Consider the following 22,311-nt stretch of genomic DNA (forward strand, 5'->3'; position numbering starts at 1 on the left):
GTAAAGCAGATGTGCTTGAGAGAATGATTTGCTCCATTGACGACAGACGGGTCTCTCTAACACGAACATCTGTGCATGAATTTGGCCAAGAAAATGTTTACTGGATGAGATCTGACGTTTCTGGAAAACAGTGATTCGTATAAATCATTCGGACCTAGTTCATTCATAGTGTGTGTCCCCTAGTGTGTGTGTGTGTGTGTTTTTTAATTACAGTTCTCGGTATGTGACTGTCAGGTGTCTTTGTCAGGTATTTAGTTTATTTGTGCTTCTCAAGGGGTATTGTATTTCATGTTGCCATTAAGCGCTGCTTTAGCTTTCAGTTTTAATCTATAGAATCCTACCTAGAAAAATCTGTCAACCAAAGTCAGCATACAAAATGAGCCGAATGTATTATTATTATTATTATTATTATTATTAATAATAAAATAAATTGTTAAGATGTTTGACCTGGGATAGAACCAGCAATACAAAATATGTCACACATTTTACTTGCACCATTGATTTTAGTTGGTAGTGTTAATATTTTAAATTTATTTAGAATATAGAATTTTAATATCAGCCATAACATGAAAATTATAGATATTTTTTTACATTGGTGCATCTCTAAGGATATTAATCCAGTATTTTAAAGGAACACTCCGACTTTTTGGGACTTTAGCCTATTCACCTTATCCCCCAGAGTTAGATAAGTCCACACATACCTTTTTCATCTCCGTGCGTGCTATAAGTCTGTTTGACGCACCCACCGCTAGCCTAGCTTAGCACAAAGACTGGATGTAAATGGTTGAAGCTAGCATACTAATCCAAATAAGTGACAAAATAACGCAAACATTTTCCTATTTACATGTTGTGATTTGTATAGTCACAGAGTGTACAAAAAACAAAGTCACATGAGACACAGACATATTTTAACCGTATAAATACTGGGAACTATATTCTCTGAAGGCGAAGCACTGCTACTTGGGCGGAGTGATAACCGCAGCACCTGAGACCAGTTGGTTTTGTTGACAGAAGAAACAACGGCGCGTCTCATGTGCTGCGGTTATCACTCCGTTATTTTGTCACTTATTTGGATTAGTATGCTAGCTGCAACCATTTACATCCAGTCTTTGTGCTAAGCTAGGCTAGCGGTGGGTGCGTCAAACAGACTTATAGCACGCACGGAGATGAAAAAGGTATGTGTGGACTTATCTAACTCTGGGGGATAAGGTGAATAGGCTAAAGTCCCAAAAAGTCGGAGTGTTCCTTTAATGAAATTACAAAAGTATCCAGAGTAGAGTGTGATTTTAAAGAACTGCTATCGTGCTATTTTAAAGGTTCTTAATTTTGTTTTTGGACTCTCCTACAATAGGTTTACATGCATCCAAGCCAAGGTCAATAAACACTTTAATATTTTCATAGCACATCATTTCAGAAAATTGTTTGTAGGAAGATTCAGTCTCTTTAAACCCCTCCTATCTGAGAGCTTCCTCTGCTCTGATTGGTCAGATGGCCCAGTCTGTTGTGATTGGTCGACGGTTTGTGTCGGAAACAAAGCGCCTATTACATATCTGAAATTCAGCTTCCTCAGCACTTGTTACACAGTGATATGAACAGTATTAATGGTGTCGGTTTTACTGTTAATTCGAGGCTTAGTCCTCATCCTTTTGAAGCGCCTAAAAATGGATTCGCAGCACAGAAAACCGCGTCATCTCGACATGTCGGCAACACGAACCAAACCTTTTCCAGTCTCAGCTGCAACTACATAGTTTCTACATAGGGTCACGTAGACGTTGTTCACGGGCAGCCAATGAAGACTACAGGCTGGCATTTTGCAAATTTGTTATAAACCTACATAGATATAACAGGAAGTGAGACTGTAATTGATGACGACTCGTTTCAGCAGTTAAAAATTTATTGTTTTGTTAAGGAGACAATAACTTTATTTCTCGTGCACTTTGTTATTTGAAACTTTGCAGACCTTTTACATTCACAAACGGCTGTATTACACTTCATTAAAGGTCATATTCAAAAAAGCATAATAGGACACTTTTTAAATGTCAAATGTCACGTGTTTACATTTCAATCTTAATTTATATATATATATATTATATATATATATATATATTTAAATGTATCCGTGATCTCATGCTTATAAGTTCCAACTAGTGTTGTCATGATGCTGGAATTTCTAACTTCGATACAATACAAATTAATGCAAAATATTGTAAATAATGCGAAAGTAAAAATAAAGTGTTTCCCGAATTCTTGTTAAACTCCCAGCACACGCAGAGACTGATTTTGTTGCATTTAAAGCTGAAAACACTGGATCACGAGCTACGTGTGCACTGAACACAGTGCCATGCTTCACACTGAAACATGCTGTATAATTATTTAAACGATAAGTTTCGCTTCATCTGGGGGACTTTTTGCTGACAAATAAATGGGGAGATCTAGGTGCAGGTAACACGAAGAAAGAGAACTTGTTAATTTAGTACTGACATCGAAACAGTAAAGATCTGAAAGTCGGCAAACCTGTTCTTTAAAATACACACACTGTGGTGTTTGTTAACTTGCTGACGGATAGAAGAGAGAGCGAGAATTATTAGTGTATAGAAAATTAGCTAGCTAGTATTCCAAATATTTCATTATTGACATTGTAAAATCAAAGCCTATATTTTGACAACAATATATTTCCAAGTACAAATGATCTGGTCAAATTACATTTAAAGGCTGATGGCCTGATCATTTCTGGCTTTAGAGGCTCATTGTTAGATTGTCTTGAAGAGGCCAGAGACGATATAGTCTGTGTGATCTCCATCAAGCAGTCCGGTGCCGTTATTGTGAACGAACCAACAAGGCACTTGCTCTCCGTTCTTCACATCTTGTCTGAAATCTCTCTGCCAACCCCTGTTGACACAGAATAATGCAGTGTAATGTTAATCGACCCCTCCATGTTCAATGAAAGGGTAAACTGCACAGTGTCTTAAATTCACCTGGTAACTACAAGCTCTTGTCCCTTAACAAACATGATGGCATCTGGTTTCTTTGGATCCTTTCCTGGAAACGGTTCACTCACTCCAAACTCCAGTCCATGGTAGAACTGACCTAGAGAGCCGTGAACACCGTTCAGAGTGAAACCGTCACAGGCTGTGTTGCTTGAGGAATGTTTCGCACATTTAGTAGAAGTTAAGCTAAGCGGACACTGACAGCATTTGTGGAATAATGTTGATTACCACAGAAATTGCCTTTCCTCTTGTCCATCCTTTTTTTGGCTCAATTTATTAATGTTAAAAAATATTCACTGTTTCAACAGCATAGCCGCATAATGTAGAAATATGTAGGCCTACGTTATCATGATTTTGGTGTGAATTTTTATTATTATTAATCTTTTTTGTGCAAAGTCATATCTAATTTTACAGCTTTGTTGCCATGACAATGAAACACCATAATCCCTAAAACGACTGTAAAAATTCTGATTTAAACAACTTTACATATCAAATACAGAAACATGTTTTAACAGAAGAAACAATAAGAGATTTTATAAGCCTACTTTTCTGATTTAAAAAACAAAATGGCCCCTTTCACTTCCATTGTTAGTGCCTCGCCATCTTCCTTCCTTCCTTCCTTCCTTCCTTCCTTCCTTCCTTCCTTCCTTCCTTCCTTCCTTCCTTCCTTCCTTCCTTCCTTCCTTCCTTCCTTCCTTCCTTTCCTTCCTTCCTTCCTTCCTTCCTTTCTTCCTTCCTTCCTTCCTTCCTTCCTTCCTTCCTTCCTTCCTTCCTTCCTTCCTTCCTTCCTTCCTCCCTCCCTCCCTTTCTTTCTTTCCTCCCTCCCTCCCTCCCTCCCTCCCTCCCTCCCTCCCTCCCTCCCTCCCTCCCTTCCTCCCCCCCCTCCCTCCCTCCCTCCCTTCCTTCCTTCCTTCCTTCCTTCCTCCCTTCCTTCCTTCCTTCCTTCCTTCCTTCCTTCCTTCCTTCCTTCCTTCCTTCCTTCCTTCCTTCCTTCCTCCCTCCCTCTCTCCCTCCCTTCCTTCCTTCCTTCCTTCCTTCCTTCCTTTCTTTCCTTCCTTCCTTCCTTCCTTCCTTCCTTCCTCCCTCCCTCCCTTTCTTTCTTTCTTTCTTTCTTTCTTTCTTTCTTTCTTTCCTTTCTATCAACATTACTCCACAAATGCTGTCGATTGAGCTTTACTTGTACAGTACCTGGAAAATTATTTTAAAATGACATATACTGTATATTGTAGTAAGTTATTTAAGTTGTTTACCAAGCAGGCCATGGACATTGCTCGAAAAGAGGTGACTGTCCAGAGTGTAGAACCCGAGGTAGTCTTGATGATACGGGTGATTCTGCCAGACTTTGTGCAGGATAATAAGAAACTTGACTGAGTTCCTCAGGGTCACTGTTAAACTACGATCCTTGATCACCTGCAGATCCATGCTGGAGAAAGAAGGACAAAGTTCTGTGAGGAGGTTTAGTCTTTTTCCAACTCCTTTTGAAGAGTACACATTTTAGTTAGCTCACAATGACATGAATGAAGTGAAAAGATGATGTGTGCTTCTCAAACAGAAGGCTGTGTCCTTCCTAGTCCAGGCTTGTAAAAGTGAGGCTTGTAGGCTCAGCATTAAACGCCGGAATAAGTTGGCCTATTAAGTGCGCAGGGCTACGTCACACATGTTCCTGCCCAAACTGTCATGGCACAAAATACTATTAAAACTTAATTTTGGAAAAATACTTTCATTTAAAGATCTTTATATTAATGCAATACAGTGAATGACAGCCGTCTGTGATTTTGATTAATTTAAACCAAAACAAAAGATACCGTATTTTCCATTGTTCCATTTTTTTTTCATTGTTTGACTGGTCCTGCGACTTGTAGTCAGGTGCGACTTATCAAAATGAATTCATACTGACTGAGATGAACCAAGAGAAAACATGACCGTCTACAGCCGCGAGAGGACGCTCTAGTTGGCGGAGTTGTTCAGAAGCGACACTGAGGAAGAGTTCAATGGATTCAGTGTTGTGGAATGAGATCGCGGGAGCTTGGTGAACTTGCTTACCGGTAACTTGCTTGTTAGACTCGCTGGCTAATGTTAATTTTGCCTATTCAGCCTCCCAGGTATATCTTCTTTATGCTATTGTATTGTGTAGCTGAATAACTGTTAATGTGTTACGTTAACTTACCGGACACCTATTCAGCCTGTTGTTTTGTGTGCTATTGTGTAGTTGATAACTTGCCTTTCCAGATTATATGTATTTTCTTGGTCTTGGATTTTGTGAAATAAATTTCTAAATAAATGCGACTTATAGTCCAGTGCGACTTATATATGTTTTTTTCCTCTTCATGACGCATTTTTTGACTGATGCGACTTATAGTCCGGAAAATACGGTAACATGTATGCCTTCATCTCCAAAAACATTACTGTATTTGTCTTACATTTCATAATGAACCTTGTCTAAGTTCATTATGAAATGTAAGACAAATACAGTGTAATGTATACATGAAGTGCCGAATCGTTTTCCGTGAGTTGGAATTTCTGCAAATGATTGTGGGGGATTTAAGGATGTGGAAATGAGCTGAATGAAGGACGCGAAACGAAGGCTGCCTTCTAAGAACATTTGTATTGGAGACCGACTTTGTCAACTTTGACGGAGCTTGATGACATGGCAGCCGAGATATGCCGCATTACTAGGATGCAGCTTTCCGATTGAGAAGCATCCGAGTTCCTGCATCTTACTTGGGTCCTTTAACCGTGGCAGTATCAGTCCAGAAGAACTTTGCTTGTTTTCCCTCATCAGACACTGAGATCTCTTTTGTGCTCACTGTCAATCTGATACCAAACTTCTCATGAACGATTCCAAAGCGCCCAAAATAGGTGTTTACTTTTTCCCCAGGGATGACCTTCTTATCGCCAATGGTTTGGCCATTTACCAAAATACCTGTGGAGCACCAAAGAAACAAATAAACAAAACAAACATTGTACTTCAGAATAGCTCAGAAGATAACAACAGATATTGTCCTCTTGTAGTGTTGTCACGATACTAGAATTTCTAACTTCGATACGATACCTTGAAAAATATCGATATTCGATACCATTTTCGATACCACAGAGAGAAAAACTGCCACTATATTAAGGGGATATTTTTTTTTATTTAAAGCTAAATATAACAAGTCTAGAACATGACAATGAGGTATATTTTACATTAACAAAAATGTCCTGAGTTCTTGTTAATATGTTTTAATTGGACCAGGGGTAACATTACCCGTTGTATTTGTATAACCTACTGTTATCAAAGATTAAAATATAGCCCACTGTAACAAAAAAGCACTTAACAGTATCAAATTGGAGGATAGAGTGTCAGTAATGTATAATAATAAGATTAAACATAAAATTTTCAGTTAAAGGTATTTCATTATTGAATTCAGAGATGCCATTGTCTAGCTGTTTAGTTTAATTAATAGCTGTGTAATCAAATTGATGATAATCGCTAATGAAGGCAAATTGCAGAATTAAATAATAATTTTCTGAATAAAGTTAAATAGGCACAAGTTAATTTACATTTGACCACAGTTAAAATATTTACTGATTCCTCAGTCAGATTATGTTAACTTTAAGAATTACGGTGAAAAAAACGAGACAATACAGACTCATATCAACAACAATACTAGGCCATCTTGGTTAATGTTCCAGAAAAGTTAAAATGAGAAGAGTTACAGTGTTTCCTTTAGGATTTTTTTTAGCAGTGGGGAAAGGTCTGTCCAAACAACAAACACCCCTGATGCTGAGCGCAGTGTGAAGCGCGTGTCTGCGCTATTCTCTGACATACCCGCTCGCAGTGTGAAGCGCGTGTCTGCGCTATTCTCTGACATGCCCGCTCGCGGTGTGTAGCGCGTGTACACGCTATTCTCCGACTCCGACATGCCCGCTCACGGTGTTCTTTATCAATCAACCAAAGCCGGTCGCGGGGGCGCCGCCCTCGCCATCTTTCCATTCACTTCACTTGCTATTTAACCAGAGCGAATGAGACGAGTGCGTCACGTGTGGTGTTTGTCAACGCGCCTTTGGAGAGAAGTGAAAGTGACCGCTCGGCTAGTATCGATACTTCGGGAAATTAGTATTGGTACCGTTCAGATATTTCAGTATCGATATTTATCGAAATATCGATATTTTTGACAACACTATCCTCTTGTATTCTGTCATTGGTAGTAGCTACTTTGCGGATCTTAAGCCCCTGATTATTGTATAACGTCAGATAATACAGATTTTAATATAAAATTTGTGCACTTTGTTCGCCCTAGCCTAGTGGTGATGGAAAAATAGAAAAGGTTGTTTTTCATTTAAACATGTTAAACACTGTTGACTGTCGTCTGCTTTTTCAGCTTTTCTTGAAATGGCTTATAAGCCAATAAGTGCTCCTTTGCCGCCATCTACTGGCTATAGTGGTAATTTCATGTCTTTTTTATTTTTAAATAAAAGTGTTTGTTTGCCACCAAGTGTTTGCCAACAACTTGTAGTTTTACAAATGGGGACAATCTTTGAAGGATGAACAAAGAATATTTTTTGTCATCACATTAAAGGGATACTTCACCGCTGGAAAGATGAATGTGTATTTAAATTGGGTCATGTATGTAGTAGAAATGTGAAATTATTTTAGAAGTTGGTGCCTTCTAGCCTGAGAAAAGACAGAAAATTTATTTTTGGCTCATGTGGATGAAAGACAATGCACTTGCTTCGCTGTGGACCCAACGAGGCCACGCCTACCGGTTACAGAGGCCAGTATCGAAAGAATTGATACAAATAGGCTACTAGTTGACTCGAAACTGATAAGACGCCGTTGTATCGTAAATTTCCGTGACGAGTCTGCCAGGGCTCTTCCTCCTGACCGTCGGGCGGGTCTCGCTCCTCTGCTGCTCCGGCCGCCTCTGGTTCCTCCATCGTCCACGGCTGTTCCTCGCTGTGTTGCGGCTCGTGCGGTTGGCCACGAGCGTCGGATTCGCGAAAATACTGAAATAAAGATTTTTTTCTAGACTAAAAATACATAAATCTCTCGTCTCAGGGGGACATGATGGGGGGGGAAGCATGGTAATTCGAAAATACTACAGGTTTTCTACTGATACAAAGCTTAATGCTAATCGGTGAAGTATCCCTTTAAATATAGACATTAGATATCTATCTCGCTTGATCTCGCAGCAGTGTTATTAATACTTTGGCGAATGCCAACTTTTTCTCACTTGATCTCATAGCTCTGTGTTGTAATGTTGTCGCGTGATTGAGATCGGCCTGCGGTGAATGGCACCAAATGTCAGCCTAAACACTTGCAGTCTTCCTACGAGTCCGGACTTTTGTGACGTTACGCTGCTTTGACTGTCGGGGAAAAAAATCTGCTGCGAAACACGCACCAGTGCGGGCTCAGTAAAAGGGGCGCAAAGGGGGCGCTCGTGAGCACCCTTCTGAAACCTAAAATGACAAAAGGGACACCATACGGTCTCATGGACTTAATGGACACGCGCACGCGGCAGTGTGCACAAGACCGAAAGTGCATATAAAGTGTGCCATTTGGGACAGGGCCTAAACCTGCTCTGAACTTGCTGTGCTGTCTATTCATAAATAGTGCGTGCTGCGCAGCTCAATCTAGTAGGGAGGTTTATTATGCTACTTATACAATACAATACAATTTCATTTGTACAGCACATTTAAAAACAACTGGTGTTGACCAAAGTGCTTAACAAGGCCAAAAAGACAAACAATAAAAATAAAAACATAAACACACACATCAGGATATATTAAAGGCTACTTCTTAGGTTTCTTCAACGGTGCGAAACCAGTCGATGCCAAAAAACCAACCAAACAAACAAAAAAATTACATGAATCAGTCCCAGTATGCTTTGCATGGGACTGCATTAGGACAGTAAATAAAGCAATGAAGTGTTATGTGATTTGAGTAAAGGGAAATACTTGTTAGTGAGATTTCTGTTATGTTTCTGAAGAACGGAGCTTGGAAAGCTGCATTTGACAGCTTGGGAGAGCCACAATTCAAATAAAAATGTTGAATAGTTTAAACCTATTAGATTGAATATGAATCATCAATAATGCCAGGAGGGGGAACCACGTTTACGATAGAAGAACTGTGTTATATACAGCTATGCCTGCGGAATGTTAATGTACTTGTCTGCTAAAATATCAAGTTGTTTTTACCTGTAAGCGGGTCTCTAACCAAGTTGAAGATGGTACCAGGTTCGTCATCAATGTTGAAGCACAGAGCATCATTCTTTTCTGGCAGCTCAATGATAAAGTGTGGATCTCCATCAACTATTACATTGACAAATTGTGAGAATAACACTGCTGATGCGACCTATGAATCTTTACCTACATTTCAAATGGCCAGTGCATGGTTTTAACATTTACCATATGAAGTTGCGTAGCTCCCACCATATGAGTAGCTGGCCGGTATGAAACCTGCAACTGAGATAAAATAAATGCACCAAAATAGTTCACTTGGTTTTAAATAATGTCAAATATAAAAGAAAGCTTTAAAACTCTTTTCGAACATTTGTTGTTTTCTTTTGGACTATGAAGGAGCGGAAACTGTGATAGTGTCAGACTTAACCAGATTAATAAGTGCTAGTGTAATGGCTTACCACTGTATCTGTCACGTGTTCCTCGTTCCTCTGTGGATGAGCGTTGAGAAAAGAGTACGTGTCATACAACTAAATAAACATTAACAAAATCATCGAGAACACTGGAATTTATGTGCCATTTCCATGAGTATTTGAAAACCTCTGTTTGCTATTTGACAGTTTAGTCATACCTTCGGTCAGCTTGTCGGCAATGAACATGTCGTTTTTGGTCTCATCTTCAGGTTTAGTGACGACCATGGAGGTAAGCGGTGTAACAAAGTTGTACTTTAATGAAAGGCTTAAAGCATCAGCAGTGGTATTTGCTTTCTCCTCTGGTGTACCTTTGTCTCTGTCAGAAAATATTTTTGTATTATTGATTTAAATCTTCTGGCTAAAAGATTATGAATAAAGTCAGATCCAATTAAATTCAGTAAAAAGACAAATTTCATGTATATTACTCATTTTCACATTAGGTTAACTATGTAAGAAGACTTGTTTATCTTTGAGAGTTTTAGGTTAGGAACTGACTTCTTATCCAGGAGCTCCTGGATGGTCAGATACGCCCAGAGACGCTCAATGAAGTCCCCAAAAATATATTCTTCATCAGGAAATATGGTTTCCCACTTCTGAGCATTTGTCTGACCTTTCAACTCAAATTTCTTTTCAAACTGTTGCAAAACAAACAAAGCAGGATTAGTCTCCCAAACAAGCTCACCACTGATAATGATGGAAGTTCACTAAGAATGTGATAATAGATAAGAATGTGATAATAGATATTAATGATAATATAATTCAATTGTTAAAATAATTGCTCCTCTCCAACTTAATATGCAGCAGCAACTTTAATAAGCCTGACATAGCAGCAATGGCTCAACCAATGGTGTGAGTTTGGGGCAGAGCTATCTGTCTATCTCCAACCAATGGTGTGAGTTTGGGGCAGAGCTATCTGTCTATCTCCAACCAATGGTGTGAGTTTGGGGCAGAGCTATCTGTCTATCTCCAACCAATGGTGTGAGTTTGGGGCAGAGCTATCTGTCTATCTCCAACCAATGGTGTGAGTTTGGGGCAGAGCTATCTGTCTATCTCCAACCAATGGTGTGAGTTTGGGGCAGAGCTATCTGTCTATCTCCAACCAATGGTGTGAGTTTGGGGCAGAGCTATCTGTCTATCTCCAACCAATGGCTGACAAGGGGCCCCTTAAAATGATCTCCATCAGAAAGGCATGTTAATTTTTTTCCACACTTACAAGGAGATGCTTTTCGGCTCACATACACCCAACAACCAATGTCCACATTTAAAACAGATTTATATACAAATTACAATTACTATGGACTATGTGTATGTGTGTCTGGAACTATAGATTATTTACTCACCCCTTGTGCGGACACTTCAATTGCAAAGTTGTTTATGTCATTTAAGTCATTAAGTCGCCCAGCGACCATGATCTCCGAGCCGTTGAATAGCTGTTTAAAATGGCTTCTCGTCAATGAGTTAACAGTGTTGTCCGGATAGTGAAAATTCACCTCTGAAAGTAGTGGACTTGACACTTCTTCATAAAACCCCTTGGTAGAAAATAATAATAATAATGGGAATATATTAAAATATTCCATAACGGAAGGTATTGCTAACATGTGAAAAATGTATCTTTACGTTTTTAGAAATGTATGATTCTTAAAGTGATTTATGAGATTGTTTGTATAAAGATAGCTGTTAACTGAATAAAAAAAAAAAGTACTTTAATTATTTAAAAGGAATCAATATTGTGCAAAGACCCCAGTTTTGATACCTGTAGCTGAAGCGGAGCATCAGAGTCCTCATAAATCCTGCGAACAAGGCCATTGTTCTGCTTGCTCAATGTATCCAAGAATCCATAGTTCGCATCGTAACCGAAGGCCAAACTGAACAGAGTGATATTCCCATTAATTGCATTACAAATGCTCTCTTGGATCTCAGGAAGCGATCTTTGCCCTAAAAATTAGTAAAAGTTATGATTAAAATTAACCATCACAGACGACAACAGGCGACAGAAATGACAGCTAAAAACTGATTAGTTAATCTATAGTCTGCTCTCTTGAGTCCAGCTTTTTTGACCTTTCTTAAGGCCCTTGCACACTCCGAAATTCGTGTCTGAATTTTTTGCACGTTAAAAAATAAATACGACCTCACGTTATGTCAATCATGCTTACACACTGCCTCCGAAATCGATTTTTTGCGTTTTTCGCATCTGTAGCAAGCAGTTTGAATGGTGTTTGAATGGCGTTTTGACAATTCAGAACCACTGAATCGCGAATACGAAAAAATGCATACGAAAATTTCGGACTCAGTGTGCAAGGACCTTTAGTCTGGAAACATTAAAGGGTTGTTGGTATGTGCATACATACATTGGTTTGGTTCTCCATCAGTCAGCAGAAGGATCATCGGTACCATATTCTCTGGGGATGTACCGTTACGCTGTTCTTCATACAGCATCTCCACACCATGAATAACAGCATCATGCAATTCTGTACCTGAGACAAAAACAAAAGGTGCGCATGTCACACATTTGATTAGTGATGTAGAAAGGGTGCAGAATATATTTTATCTTTAAAATATGATGTATTTTTTTGTGTTGTCATAACTTTAATCTGAAAAAAAAAAGGAAAAACTTTACTTCCATTGTAGACGTTTGCAGGTCTAAAATAATGACACATTTTTTAGGCTTATAGAGTATCTTTGCCGATTTTCAATCTGCTTTTTTTTTGTTACAATGTCGGTAGTAACTGAACAGTGTTCACTTGTTCTCCTCATTACCTGGGCAGAGGCATTCATGTTTATTTGTCAGTAAAAGTCTGCTGGATGATGCCAAATGCTCCAGGGCTTTCGTGACAACTATAGATTATACTTCCGCATTTTGTATCCCTGTCCACGGACAGTCAGATCGACAGAGGATTATTACCATGATGGTTATTGTAAGGGTAGTTTATCACTGAAATTTGTATTGTAATTTGTCTACACTTTAAACAGCAGTATGATAAAAATGGAGCACTTTATTGCAACAGCTTTCTTACGTGTACACAATGACGTTTTGCTTCGGGGCATTGCGAGTTTCTTTCAGTTTTTCCCCTCCGTTTGGCCTAAAATGAAATCTGTGTTTGAAATCGCCCCCTATACCCTCATTCCCTATTCCCTACATTACTCCACTAATATAATTCACTTGAATGAGTGAATGAAATCAAGTTAGTGAATGCCGGAAGCTTATGTAATGAATAATGAAAATGAAAAGATTTATCTTGAACTCTGTCATGGAAACTAGCATGTACACTCTAAAAAATGCTGGGTTGTTTTAACCCAATTTTTATTAAAATATGGACAAACCCAGCCGTTGGGTTGAATTTTTAAAGTACATTTTTAACCCAACATTTGGGTTTGTCCATATTTTACTCAAATGAACAAACAACCCAGCATTTTTTTAGAGTGTATAAACCTTAATTGAACAATTTAAAAATCCTATTAACAGGAATTTATACCTTAATAAAATTGGAAAATTGGAAGGATGATTTAGCTGTGGGAATTCATGCCCTCACAGTTCATCATGGGTATTCTCTAGCTGTTGAGTGTACATCAGTTGTACACTCGTTATTATGGTGCATTATGGGATTCAATGAGTACACTAAATAGTGTCCACTATGGTTTTCGACACCACTACACAAGGCGGTTCCCTCAAATAGTGCTCTATTTAAGGGTATAGGGGGCAATTTAAGACACGACCACCAATGTGTTCGTGGTCATCCAGACCAGTTTTAAATATTGACTACAAACATACAGGGCTTTCAGATTTTCTTTTGCGAAGATTTATCTGCAGCCTTTAGCCGCTGCCTACAACATGCTGGATCCTTCACTGGAAAGCGGAAACCAAAAGTAACTCACTTCTGTTAAACGTTTACTCTATTTTTGCGCCCGGGAACAATTGACACCACCATTATGACTAAAAGTTTGCCAATAAATATTTCTTACTAAAGCAAGGGTGTTATTTGACTCTGGTAAACGTATTCATAGCAGACTGGTGGGAGTGGCCTTGGACGGCAACATGCCCAGTGCATTATGGGCGTTGAAGTTTTCCTACATATTTGGTGGTGAAGTACACCTTTAATGTAAGGTAAACTATATTAAGTGAGATTTGCTGTTCTCGGTGCATAGGCAACTTTAGTGATTCTTTCACCAATTTAAATAAATATGAAATTCTATACATTTACATATATTGACATTCCTAGTTAGTATAACATGGAGCAGCAAAATTAAAGCAACAATCCAGGTTTAATATGAGTAAAGCTCTGTTGAGAATGTACATGAATTACGTATTCACAGAATACATGTACGGTACTATGTATTATTATGACGAAATATTAGAACAAATCTGTCTAGTACAGTAGTTCCACCCCTTTGCAATTGATTTAGCATATTTGTAAAGGAAGAATTAATGTTCTTTAACAAATACAAGCTTACATTTTTGCTTTTAACCCTCAAATGGCTCCTTTCCTAGTCACGGTGCATTGTACTGTTGTGCTTTATTGAATGTTTTACTTGTATGGATTGCACCCAGGGTCCGAAATTAACTTTTTGGGTCACCTGCCACGGGGACTGGTAGATGAAAAAATCCACCAGCCAACCATATTTTTTACCGACCAAAATAATAAAAAGCCTTTTTGTGTCAATTAATACATTTACATTTAATTGAGATAATAAGGTATTATGTTGAATACAAACTAGGGCTGAACGATACATCGAATTTTCATCGTCATCGCGATATGAACTCCCGCGATGAACACATCGCACCAGACAGCCTGACACGATGAATAATGCCTGGTTCAGATTAGCACTAACTTACACGTGTTTGACTCCTAAAATCTTGTCGTGGACAAGAAACATGTCAGACAGCACGTTGCTTTCCGACCAGTCATCGCGTGCCGTCACACACATATTCACTCGCAAACATTCACTCGCACGCACAGACACACAAACACACACACTCACTGTCCCTCGCTCACTCACTCACGCACGCACGCACACACACACACACGCTCACTGGCGCACACACCAGTGTTGCACTCACTCACGTCTCGCCTCGCTCACATATTCAACCCGTCGTGGAGGACCGTTAAAGAATTAAACATGCTATAGTCTTTCTGTCGTGAAGCATCGCAGACGCGACGTCGGTTGTCACCCACTATGACACACTATACAAGATGAAACGATCGAATCTTGCGTCCCGACGCCCGTTGTCGTTGTTACGAATCTCCATGACACCCATATGTCAAACGGATCGTGCCAAAATCGCGCTAAAATCGTGTATTCTGAACCAGGCAGGTAATAAACGTTTGACCTATCACGCAAAGAACCTATTAAAGCACTAAGATGGGAACAGTATTAACAATCACATTTATCGCAAGTCATATCGTCATCGCAATATTAAACAATGTTATCGCACATCGCAGCTTTTCCTCATATCGTGCAGCCCTACAAACATAAAAAATTGTCCAGAGCAAAATTTGAAATGTTGGCTATAACAAACTTTTTTTTTTTTTTACACACACACACACACACACACACACACACACGCACACACACACACACACACACACACACACACACACACACACACTGTCAATCTCTCTCTCTCTCTCTCTCTCTCTCTCTCTCTCTCTCTCTCTCTCTCTCTCTCTCTCTCTCTCTCTCTCTCTCTCGTTTTTATGTTGAAAGGAAAGGAAATCATTTTCTATCTGAAGCTATTGAAAACTCCGGTCTCTTGTGTTTAGCGCGAAAGCTCACGTGATTGCCGCCGGACAGTCGTGCCGTGTACCAGCTGCTTTGACGCGATTATCAGTTTAACTGACTCGTAACGTGTGCAATATCTCACGACCTCCCGAGTGTCCGAACATTTTATTTTATTATTTACCCGCTAAACGGAAAATCTACCAGCATTTGGCGCTTGGCGGGTGTTAATTTGCTGAAGATTGCGGGATGCTGAAGACAGCGCTTAGGAGACTGTGAAGCCTTTATACTTTCTTCTGTCTCCACTGAGAGAGAGAGAGAGAGAGAGAGGGAGAGGGAGGGAGAGAGCGCGCGCGCGCGACCGGGGCTCGCTCTCTCTCTCTCTGCTCGTTCTTCAGTTAAACATGCGCCCTGTCACACGCGCAGCAGTTCGTCTACATTCGGCTACTCCCCGATCAGATAAGACTATGGCGGGACAAACATTTTATTACATTACTATTTTGGTATGAACATTCACCCGCCAGTGTGGCGGATAGCCTTTTGAGATTTACTCGCCAAACGGAAAATCTACCCGCATTTGGCGCTTGGCGGGTGTTAATTTCGGACCCTGATTGCACCAAATTAATCTTGTTTATAATTTGTTCAGTGATAATTTCATTTTATATATTTCATATTCATACTTACTACCAATAACTTCAATTGTTCTGACATATTCCTGGGCTGCATGCACATTTTCCTTTGTTGCTTTACTTAAATGTGGCCGCCATACAACAAAGGTGCTTGAAAAGACGATAATCGCAAAGTAGTCATCCTCCGGGAGTTCACCCAGGATGGTCACTAGGGCCTCTTTGGTCTCATTTCGGAAACAAACAGACAAATTAACTGTCCAAAGTACTGACAATCTATTGAAAACAGTATTTTCATACCGGTAATTCATAACTCCGACATCATAACTCACCTGACTCATTTTTTTCCCCACCATAGAGTAGCTGTTGTCTATCACAAAAACAACCATCTTTGGTACTCGTGGAAGATTGGCTGGTGCAAAAAAATGCACAAAGTGACCATTGACAACCTGTAGATGACACACACACACGTACACACACACACACACACACACACACACCCACACACACACACACCCCCCGTGGCTGCCTGGTCATGTCAATGCAAGTAATATATTTTTATTCATTGCATGCAGAATTAAAATACTATTGCTATGTATGTGTTACGTATAATTTGTATTATTACATAAAACAGAAAAGTAAGTAAATTAAAGTGATCTGGTTGTTATATTCATGTCATGTGAAATCAACGGCGCTGCCAATGTATCTATTCACAACATGATTTTGCAGCGTTGAGTATTGTAGCTAATCACAGGGATTTCTGTTGAAAATAATGACCAATCAGAGGTGTTTAAATTACCGGTAGTGAGAATCCGCTTAGTAGCTCTCAAAATGTCTTTCTTGTCATTCATTCGTCATCTTCTCTTTATTTTTTCGGAAGCATTATTTTTCTGGTGGAGCATTATTTTGCTATTTGAGAGCATTTGTGTGGGTGCAATGATTGTTGTGGTGCGACCTGTTTTTATTTCTCTACAAAACATTCGCTAATTATTGCCTTCTGATACAGTGACCGGTCCACCGTTCTATTCAACTTTACATTTGTTAACTTATTCTTAACTTTAATGCTGATTTTGGTTAATATTAGCCGTCAATCACTCCCTTTCGCTGCGCTCTGACGTCACATGACTGGGAGCTAATTACCTCAAAATTTTTAGTCGAAGAGAGAAAATGAAAAGAACAGTTAGAGATTTCTTTTGTAAGGTGTGTAAAGTTACAAATAATGTAACTCGCAGAGTTGGAGATGCTGATCATGTGGTGAATGTGGATCCACCAGTGAAAAGAAGGCTTACAGTTTCGAAAAGAGTGTCTGAAAGACTTTGAGTGGCTCAATAAAAAAAGGCTGAATGAACAGCGTTCACTGTAAAGCCTGTGGGACAGAGGTTGCAGGTAACATTGCGTTAGCCACTGAATCCACAAAGATTTAGGTTCGATTATATTCGATTATTCATCATCAGGATGCTGCCGATTCAGTTGTTGTTTTACTTTCTTTTTCATGCATGTCTTTATAATCATAATGAAATCTGACCTGAATGTCACCAATGTCATGAGCACGGTTGACATCATACTTAATGAAGAAATCTCCATCAATGAGTGTACCGTCACACTCAGAGCATTTCCTCTGTTGATCCAGTGTTGGAGAGAAGGACACATGGGCCTGAACAAAGGTTACAATTTTATGTCATTATTATTGATTCTCTTTAGTTATTAGTTAGTATACTAATAATGCTGTACACTACGTGGCATCCATTCATCCAAAGTTTTTTGAATAGTCACCTTCTTATCACTGAGAGTTTTCTCCACTAGAGGGAGCAGCTCATTGGTGATGAATGTACCATAAGCATCCACAAATGCAATTCCCTGAGGCTCATAGATATCTGCCACAATCTGAGGATGAGAGACAGGACTAATTATTAATTTATTGTAGCTTTTAATTATAATTGCATAATATGAATTCAGTCAACAAAGTCATTCATTGTTTAAATGCGAGGTGTTCAAATTAAGAGAGGAATTATTACTACTAAAAAATGTGGTAACTTTACAATACGGTATCATTTGTTAACATTAGTTATTAGTTAACATGAATTAACAATGAACTATACTTCTACAGCATTTATTAATCTTAATGTAAATCTCAGCATTTACTAATACGTTTTAAGATCAAATGTTGTATTAGTTAACATTAGTTAATGCACTGTGAACTAACATGAACATTTTAATTAAATAAAAGCATTAATAAATGAGTAGATTTTAGTTTTAAATTGCAAGACACTTTAACAATGGCATGCATAATAGATCTATGTAATCATATAGGCAGGTAGTTGACAAGTAACATGACCATTACAAATTTTTAAGTTTTCCACCACTTCACTTATTAAAAATATATCATGTGGCTTCTCAATTAAAATCTGCTGAAGTCAGTTAACAATGAACCTCAAAGTGCTGGACCAGCTGTTTGGGTTTGACTCTGATCATGAGCTCATATTTGCCAAACTGTCGCTGAAGAAGTTCCTCGTGGGTGAGAATAAATATGACACTGCTGTCTGCTGCGACGTTCACAGAAACAGAAAACTTCTCCATTTTTCTACCTGAAGCCCTGGAATACCAGAACACCAGTTAGTTAGTAGGATTTGAGCAAAAAGCAAGTTCATGTTGACTTCCTGTTTTCTTCTTCTCACTTGACTAAACCAGCAGTCTGGCCAGATGACACAGCCTTCTGATACTGCTGCTTGGCCTTCTCCTTTTCCTTCACCTCACCTGTATATGTCTTGCCATCAATCTCCCTGAAAATCCAAAAATGTCACCACATTAGTTGCAATAATTGTAAAAAATGCAAACATAAAACCGAAATGCAGTAGATTCTTTTGGCTCATGCTGAGTTCCAATAGGAAAGGACTGACATGCTAAAGTTGGTGATGAAGGACTTCTTGGGTAACTCCACCTCAAAGGACACTTCATGTGAGACGTTGGCCTTATTCAGAGCTTTCGTGGTCATGACAGTGTGGGCGAAACGTGATGTGACTTTACAGTCCACCTTCACGCTCTGTACCTCTATCTAAAATAAAAAAAAAAATCAAATAAAAAAAAACATGCAACGAAAGGGTGATATACTTTGTAATTTCAACTAAAACCCTTTTTGCACGGGATAGTATTACCGGGTGTCCTCTAGTCATTTGTAATAATTGCGGAGGTTGTCTAAGATCTTAATCCCACGTAAATCGGCCATGTCTGTAATTTGTAAAGTAAAAATTCCCCCGCAAATGACCTACTATATTTCGCCGAACACCGAGGTCCTGTGATAATATTAGTTCTACCAGAAAGACTCGGGAGAATAAATACTGCGACAATTAACATTTATAAAGAGCTCAGCAAGCAATCAATCAAGTTCTTTGGCGTAGGCCCAGTCCGTAGCTTGCAATCCTAGGGTTCTTACTCTGCATATCCTGCCTGAAGACGAAGGCAGGAGCGCAATCGACCCCCTGCGAAGTAAAGGAAGGGGTTATCTGGTGGTGGTGGGGTGGATGGAGGAGAAAGACATCTTGGTGCTATGTGGAGGATGGAGGGAAGGACCCGTCTTGGTGGTGTTGGGGAGGGTGGAGGTGAATGGAGCGACAGCATCTGCGAACTCAGACGTGTGTAAGTACCAACCTTTTAAACCAAAAGTATTAGGATATGATTGGATAGATGAGAAGGTAATAAGTTACATAACAATTGAGTCTTCCCGGCAGAACTAGCGCTAGAGCTTAATTCCCGTGCGAATCGGCAATGATTTGGCGGGTCGTATATAATTTTTTCAAGGTTTTTGTTTCCTGTGCGCTTTTTTATCCATCTTTCGCGAAGAATGGAGGCTGCGTTGGAGTGTTTTGATAGTATTTTGGGTGCTGGGTAATATCGCTATACACCATACAACTATACAATTTGCAGAAAGAGAAAGCTGAAAACCATCAGAAGAGCAAAAACAAAAAGAATGATTAGATGGAGATGGATGACATGTATAGCAGAATGCGGTAAGGAACATTCTTCTGTTTATGTTATATCATAAGCCAGACCTATAACGACAAGACATTTCCAAGCAATAACCTATTGACATCATATCCGCGAGATAAGACCGTAAATTCGAGGCTTCATTTATCTCGTGCGAATGCGCCACACGAAATTCAGATGTGGGTGGAATTATATTTCGGACATTATTCAAAAGGAATTGCAAATACAATTTGCAATTGTGTTTTCAATCTGTGGACGCATAAAATGTGACATAATCCAAACGCAATTGCAAATCGCGCATTAACGTTTGCATTTTCGTTTAAGCGAACGCACACTGACAGCCACATTTCAAATGGAAAAGCAAAGTCCGTGGGTGGGTAATTTCTAAATCACACGAGGTCCCCAGATTATACTAATCCAGTGCGAATAGGGCTAATGACAACAATTCTTTCCTATGGTACATTGCTTGGTAACTGATATATAAACTTCTTGTTGCAACAAAAGTATTTTTTATTACTGAGTAGTTTAAGCAGTCCCTTTCAAATAACCTTTCTAAAACTAGCTGAACTCCACAAATTACAGAACTTTTAGTGAAAGGGCAAAATAGGACACAAACATATGTTGCAACCGCTATTGTCTATTAACTTAGACTGCGGTCATTTCAGGATAAAGGTTGAGCTTGTTGAGGTCAGTGTCAGCTACACTACAAAATGTCAAATAACAAATTTTATTCAAGTCGAATGTTATGAATAACCACAGTAAAATGGCATGCAGAAACATGCACACACAGCAAAATTAAAGGGATAATTTACCCAAAAATGAGAATTCTGTCATTAATTACTCATCCTCATGTTGTTCCAAATCCGTACAACTTTTGATCATCTTCAGAACACAAATAAAATCTGAGAGATTTCTGTCCCTCCATTGAGTCTATGCAACTTTGTTTTTCTGAAGAGACACAATTGCTTTATATGATGAACAGATTGAATTTATGGTTATGGATTGGTTCTACGATCTTTTTATGAACTTTTTGAAGTGTCAAAGTGGTAGTTGCGTAGACTGTCAATGGAGGGACAGAAATCTCAGATTTCATCAAAAAGATCTTCATTTGTGTTTCAAACATGAATGAAAGTCTTATGGGTTTGGAACGACATGAGGGTGTTTTTGGGTGAACAAAATTAATTGAATAAAATGTAATAAAATATAATTCATTACCTTTATATAAATTAACTGTATCATTAGGCAACAAAAGTATTTTTATAAGAGTCAAATCGGTTAAAGATAGCTCATTAACTGCCCACATTAATTTCAAATGGACTTTCAAATCAGTGGATTGACAAAATTGTGTGAGATATAATGAACAGTTCCCACCTCAGCACTGCTCACACTTCGCTTCTGTTAGGAGGCAATTGGAAAATTTATTTTGTATGGCAACTATTTGAGGTTGTAAAAGGTTAATATAGTCAAGCTAAACACATGCACACACAAAACAAATAGCCTACTTCATGTATTGTGAATTATTTGACTACTTTCTGTACATCAGTGGTTCTCAACCTTTTGACTCAAAGGCTTTTCCTTATTGGCTTGGATATTTACTAATTTCTGCTGTGATTATGACATTGCTGCTTGATTTTGAACAGACAACTGACATTTGTTGATATATTACATTCATTAAAAGTCACGTAAGCAAAACCGCGGTAGAGACGCTATATAAAATCTCTACCAGTTAATCGTGTCTACTGGTATATCGCCCATCCCTAGGATTTATGTATGTACACAGCAGCGTGTCTGTGCATCTATTGCCAATCACAAGTCTGTATTTGCTTTTTTAATATTTGAAATTAAATTAATTGAAATGAAGTTTGCAGAGGCCCAGCCGCCTGATTGAGAACCACTGCTTTATGTAATATATTTGGCATAGCAGACTTTTAGCAACATTGTTGCAATACCTTTAAGAGTCTGGCCGAGCTGGTTACACTGTCCTGGAGGGGCATAAGAGGACACGTGACATTACTGTACATATAAACTATGATTGCTGAACTGGTTTCCCATTTTTTTATACTGTATTGACATACTGTAGCTCATAATGTTACTGATCACTGCTAATGTATGTGTTAATGATTATAAGGCACTCTATTAGTGCAGCAAAACATAAATTAGGATAGCAAAAGTAGACCTACCAATTGTCCATCGCCTTTTGTGATGACCAGGGTCTCAAAAGACTCTAAAGTAAAACATACGCACACAAACACACAAAATATCCACCCAGCAGACATGGTGCACTGTCTGTTCAATCACATTCAGGACTTTTGAATACTCTGAACCCTTGTGTACACTTTAAACCAGAGCAAAGACCTGTTTGAGTGG

General features: G+C 38.9%; 1 protein-coding gene and 1 long non-coding RNA gene across 3 annotated transcripts in view; one reads left to right on the forward strand and one right to left on the reverse strand.

Moving 5' to 3' along the window:
- Positions 1–22,311, forward strand: part of LOC306990728 — a 140,764-nt gene that overhangs the window by 1,726 nt on the left and 116,727 nt on the right. The window lies entirely within an intron of this gene.
- On the reverse strand, positions 1,880–22,281 carry itih3a.1 (inter-alpha-trypsin inhibitor heavy chain 3a, tandem duplicate 1). The gene is made up of 22 exons (XM_079597937.1): positions 22,125–22,281; positions 21,894–21,926; positions 21,316–21,339; positions 18,861–19,015; positions 18,639–18,743; positions 18,394–18,556; positions 17,737–17,847; positions 17,489–17,617; positions 16,296–16,412; positions 16,022–16,190; positions 11,971–12,096; positions 11,376–11,557; positions 10,963–11,151; positions 10,118–10,257; positions 9,781–9,938; positions 9,611–9,640; positions 9,378–9,434; positions 9,168–9,281; positions 5,709–5,910; positions 4,238–4,410; positions 2,976–3,087; positions 1,880–2,889 (listed from the first exon to the last, which is right to left on the reverse strand). The coding sequence occupies exons 1-22, from the start codon at positions 22,218–22,220 to the stop codon at positions 2,751–2,753; spliced, it is 2,724 nt and encodes a 907-aa protein (XP_079454063.1). The 5' UTR covers positions 22,221–22,281; the 3' UTR covers positions 1,880–2,750.

The sequence above is a fragment of the Phoxinus phoxinus genome, assembly GCF_949152265.1.
Source record: "Phoxinus phoxinus genome assembly, chromosome: 22".
Taxonomy (NCBI): domain Eukaryota; kingdom Metazoa; phylum Chordata; class Actinopteri; order Cypriniformes; family Leuciscidae; genus Phoxinus; species Phoxinus phoxinus.

Coding starts and splice junctions, on each gene's coding strand:
- itih3a.1 (XM_079597937.1), bottom strand. CDS start 22,220: ATGTCTGCTGGGTGGATATTTTGTGTGTTTGTGTGCGTATGTTTTACT. Junction 21,340..21,893: donor GCTCGGCCAGACTCTTAAAG/GTATTGCAACAA, acceptor GCCTCCTAACAG/AAGCGAAGTGTGAGCAGTGC. Junction 16,413..17,488: donor ATGACATTGGTGACATTCAG/GTCAGATTTCAT, acceptor TGTCATCTACAG/GTTGTCAATGGTCACTTTGT.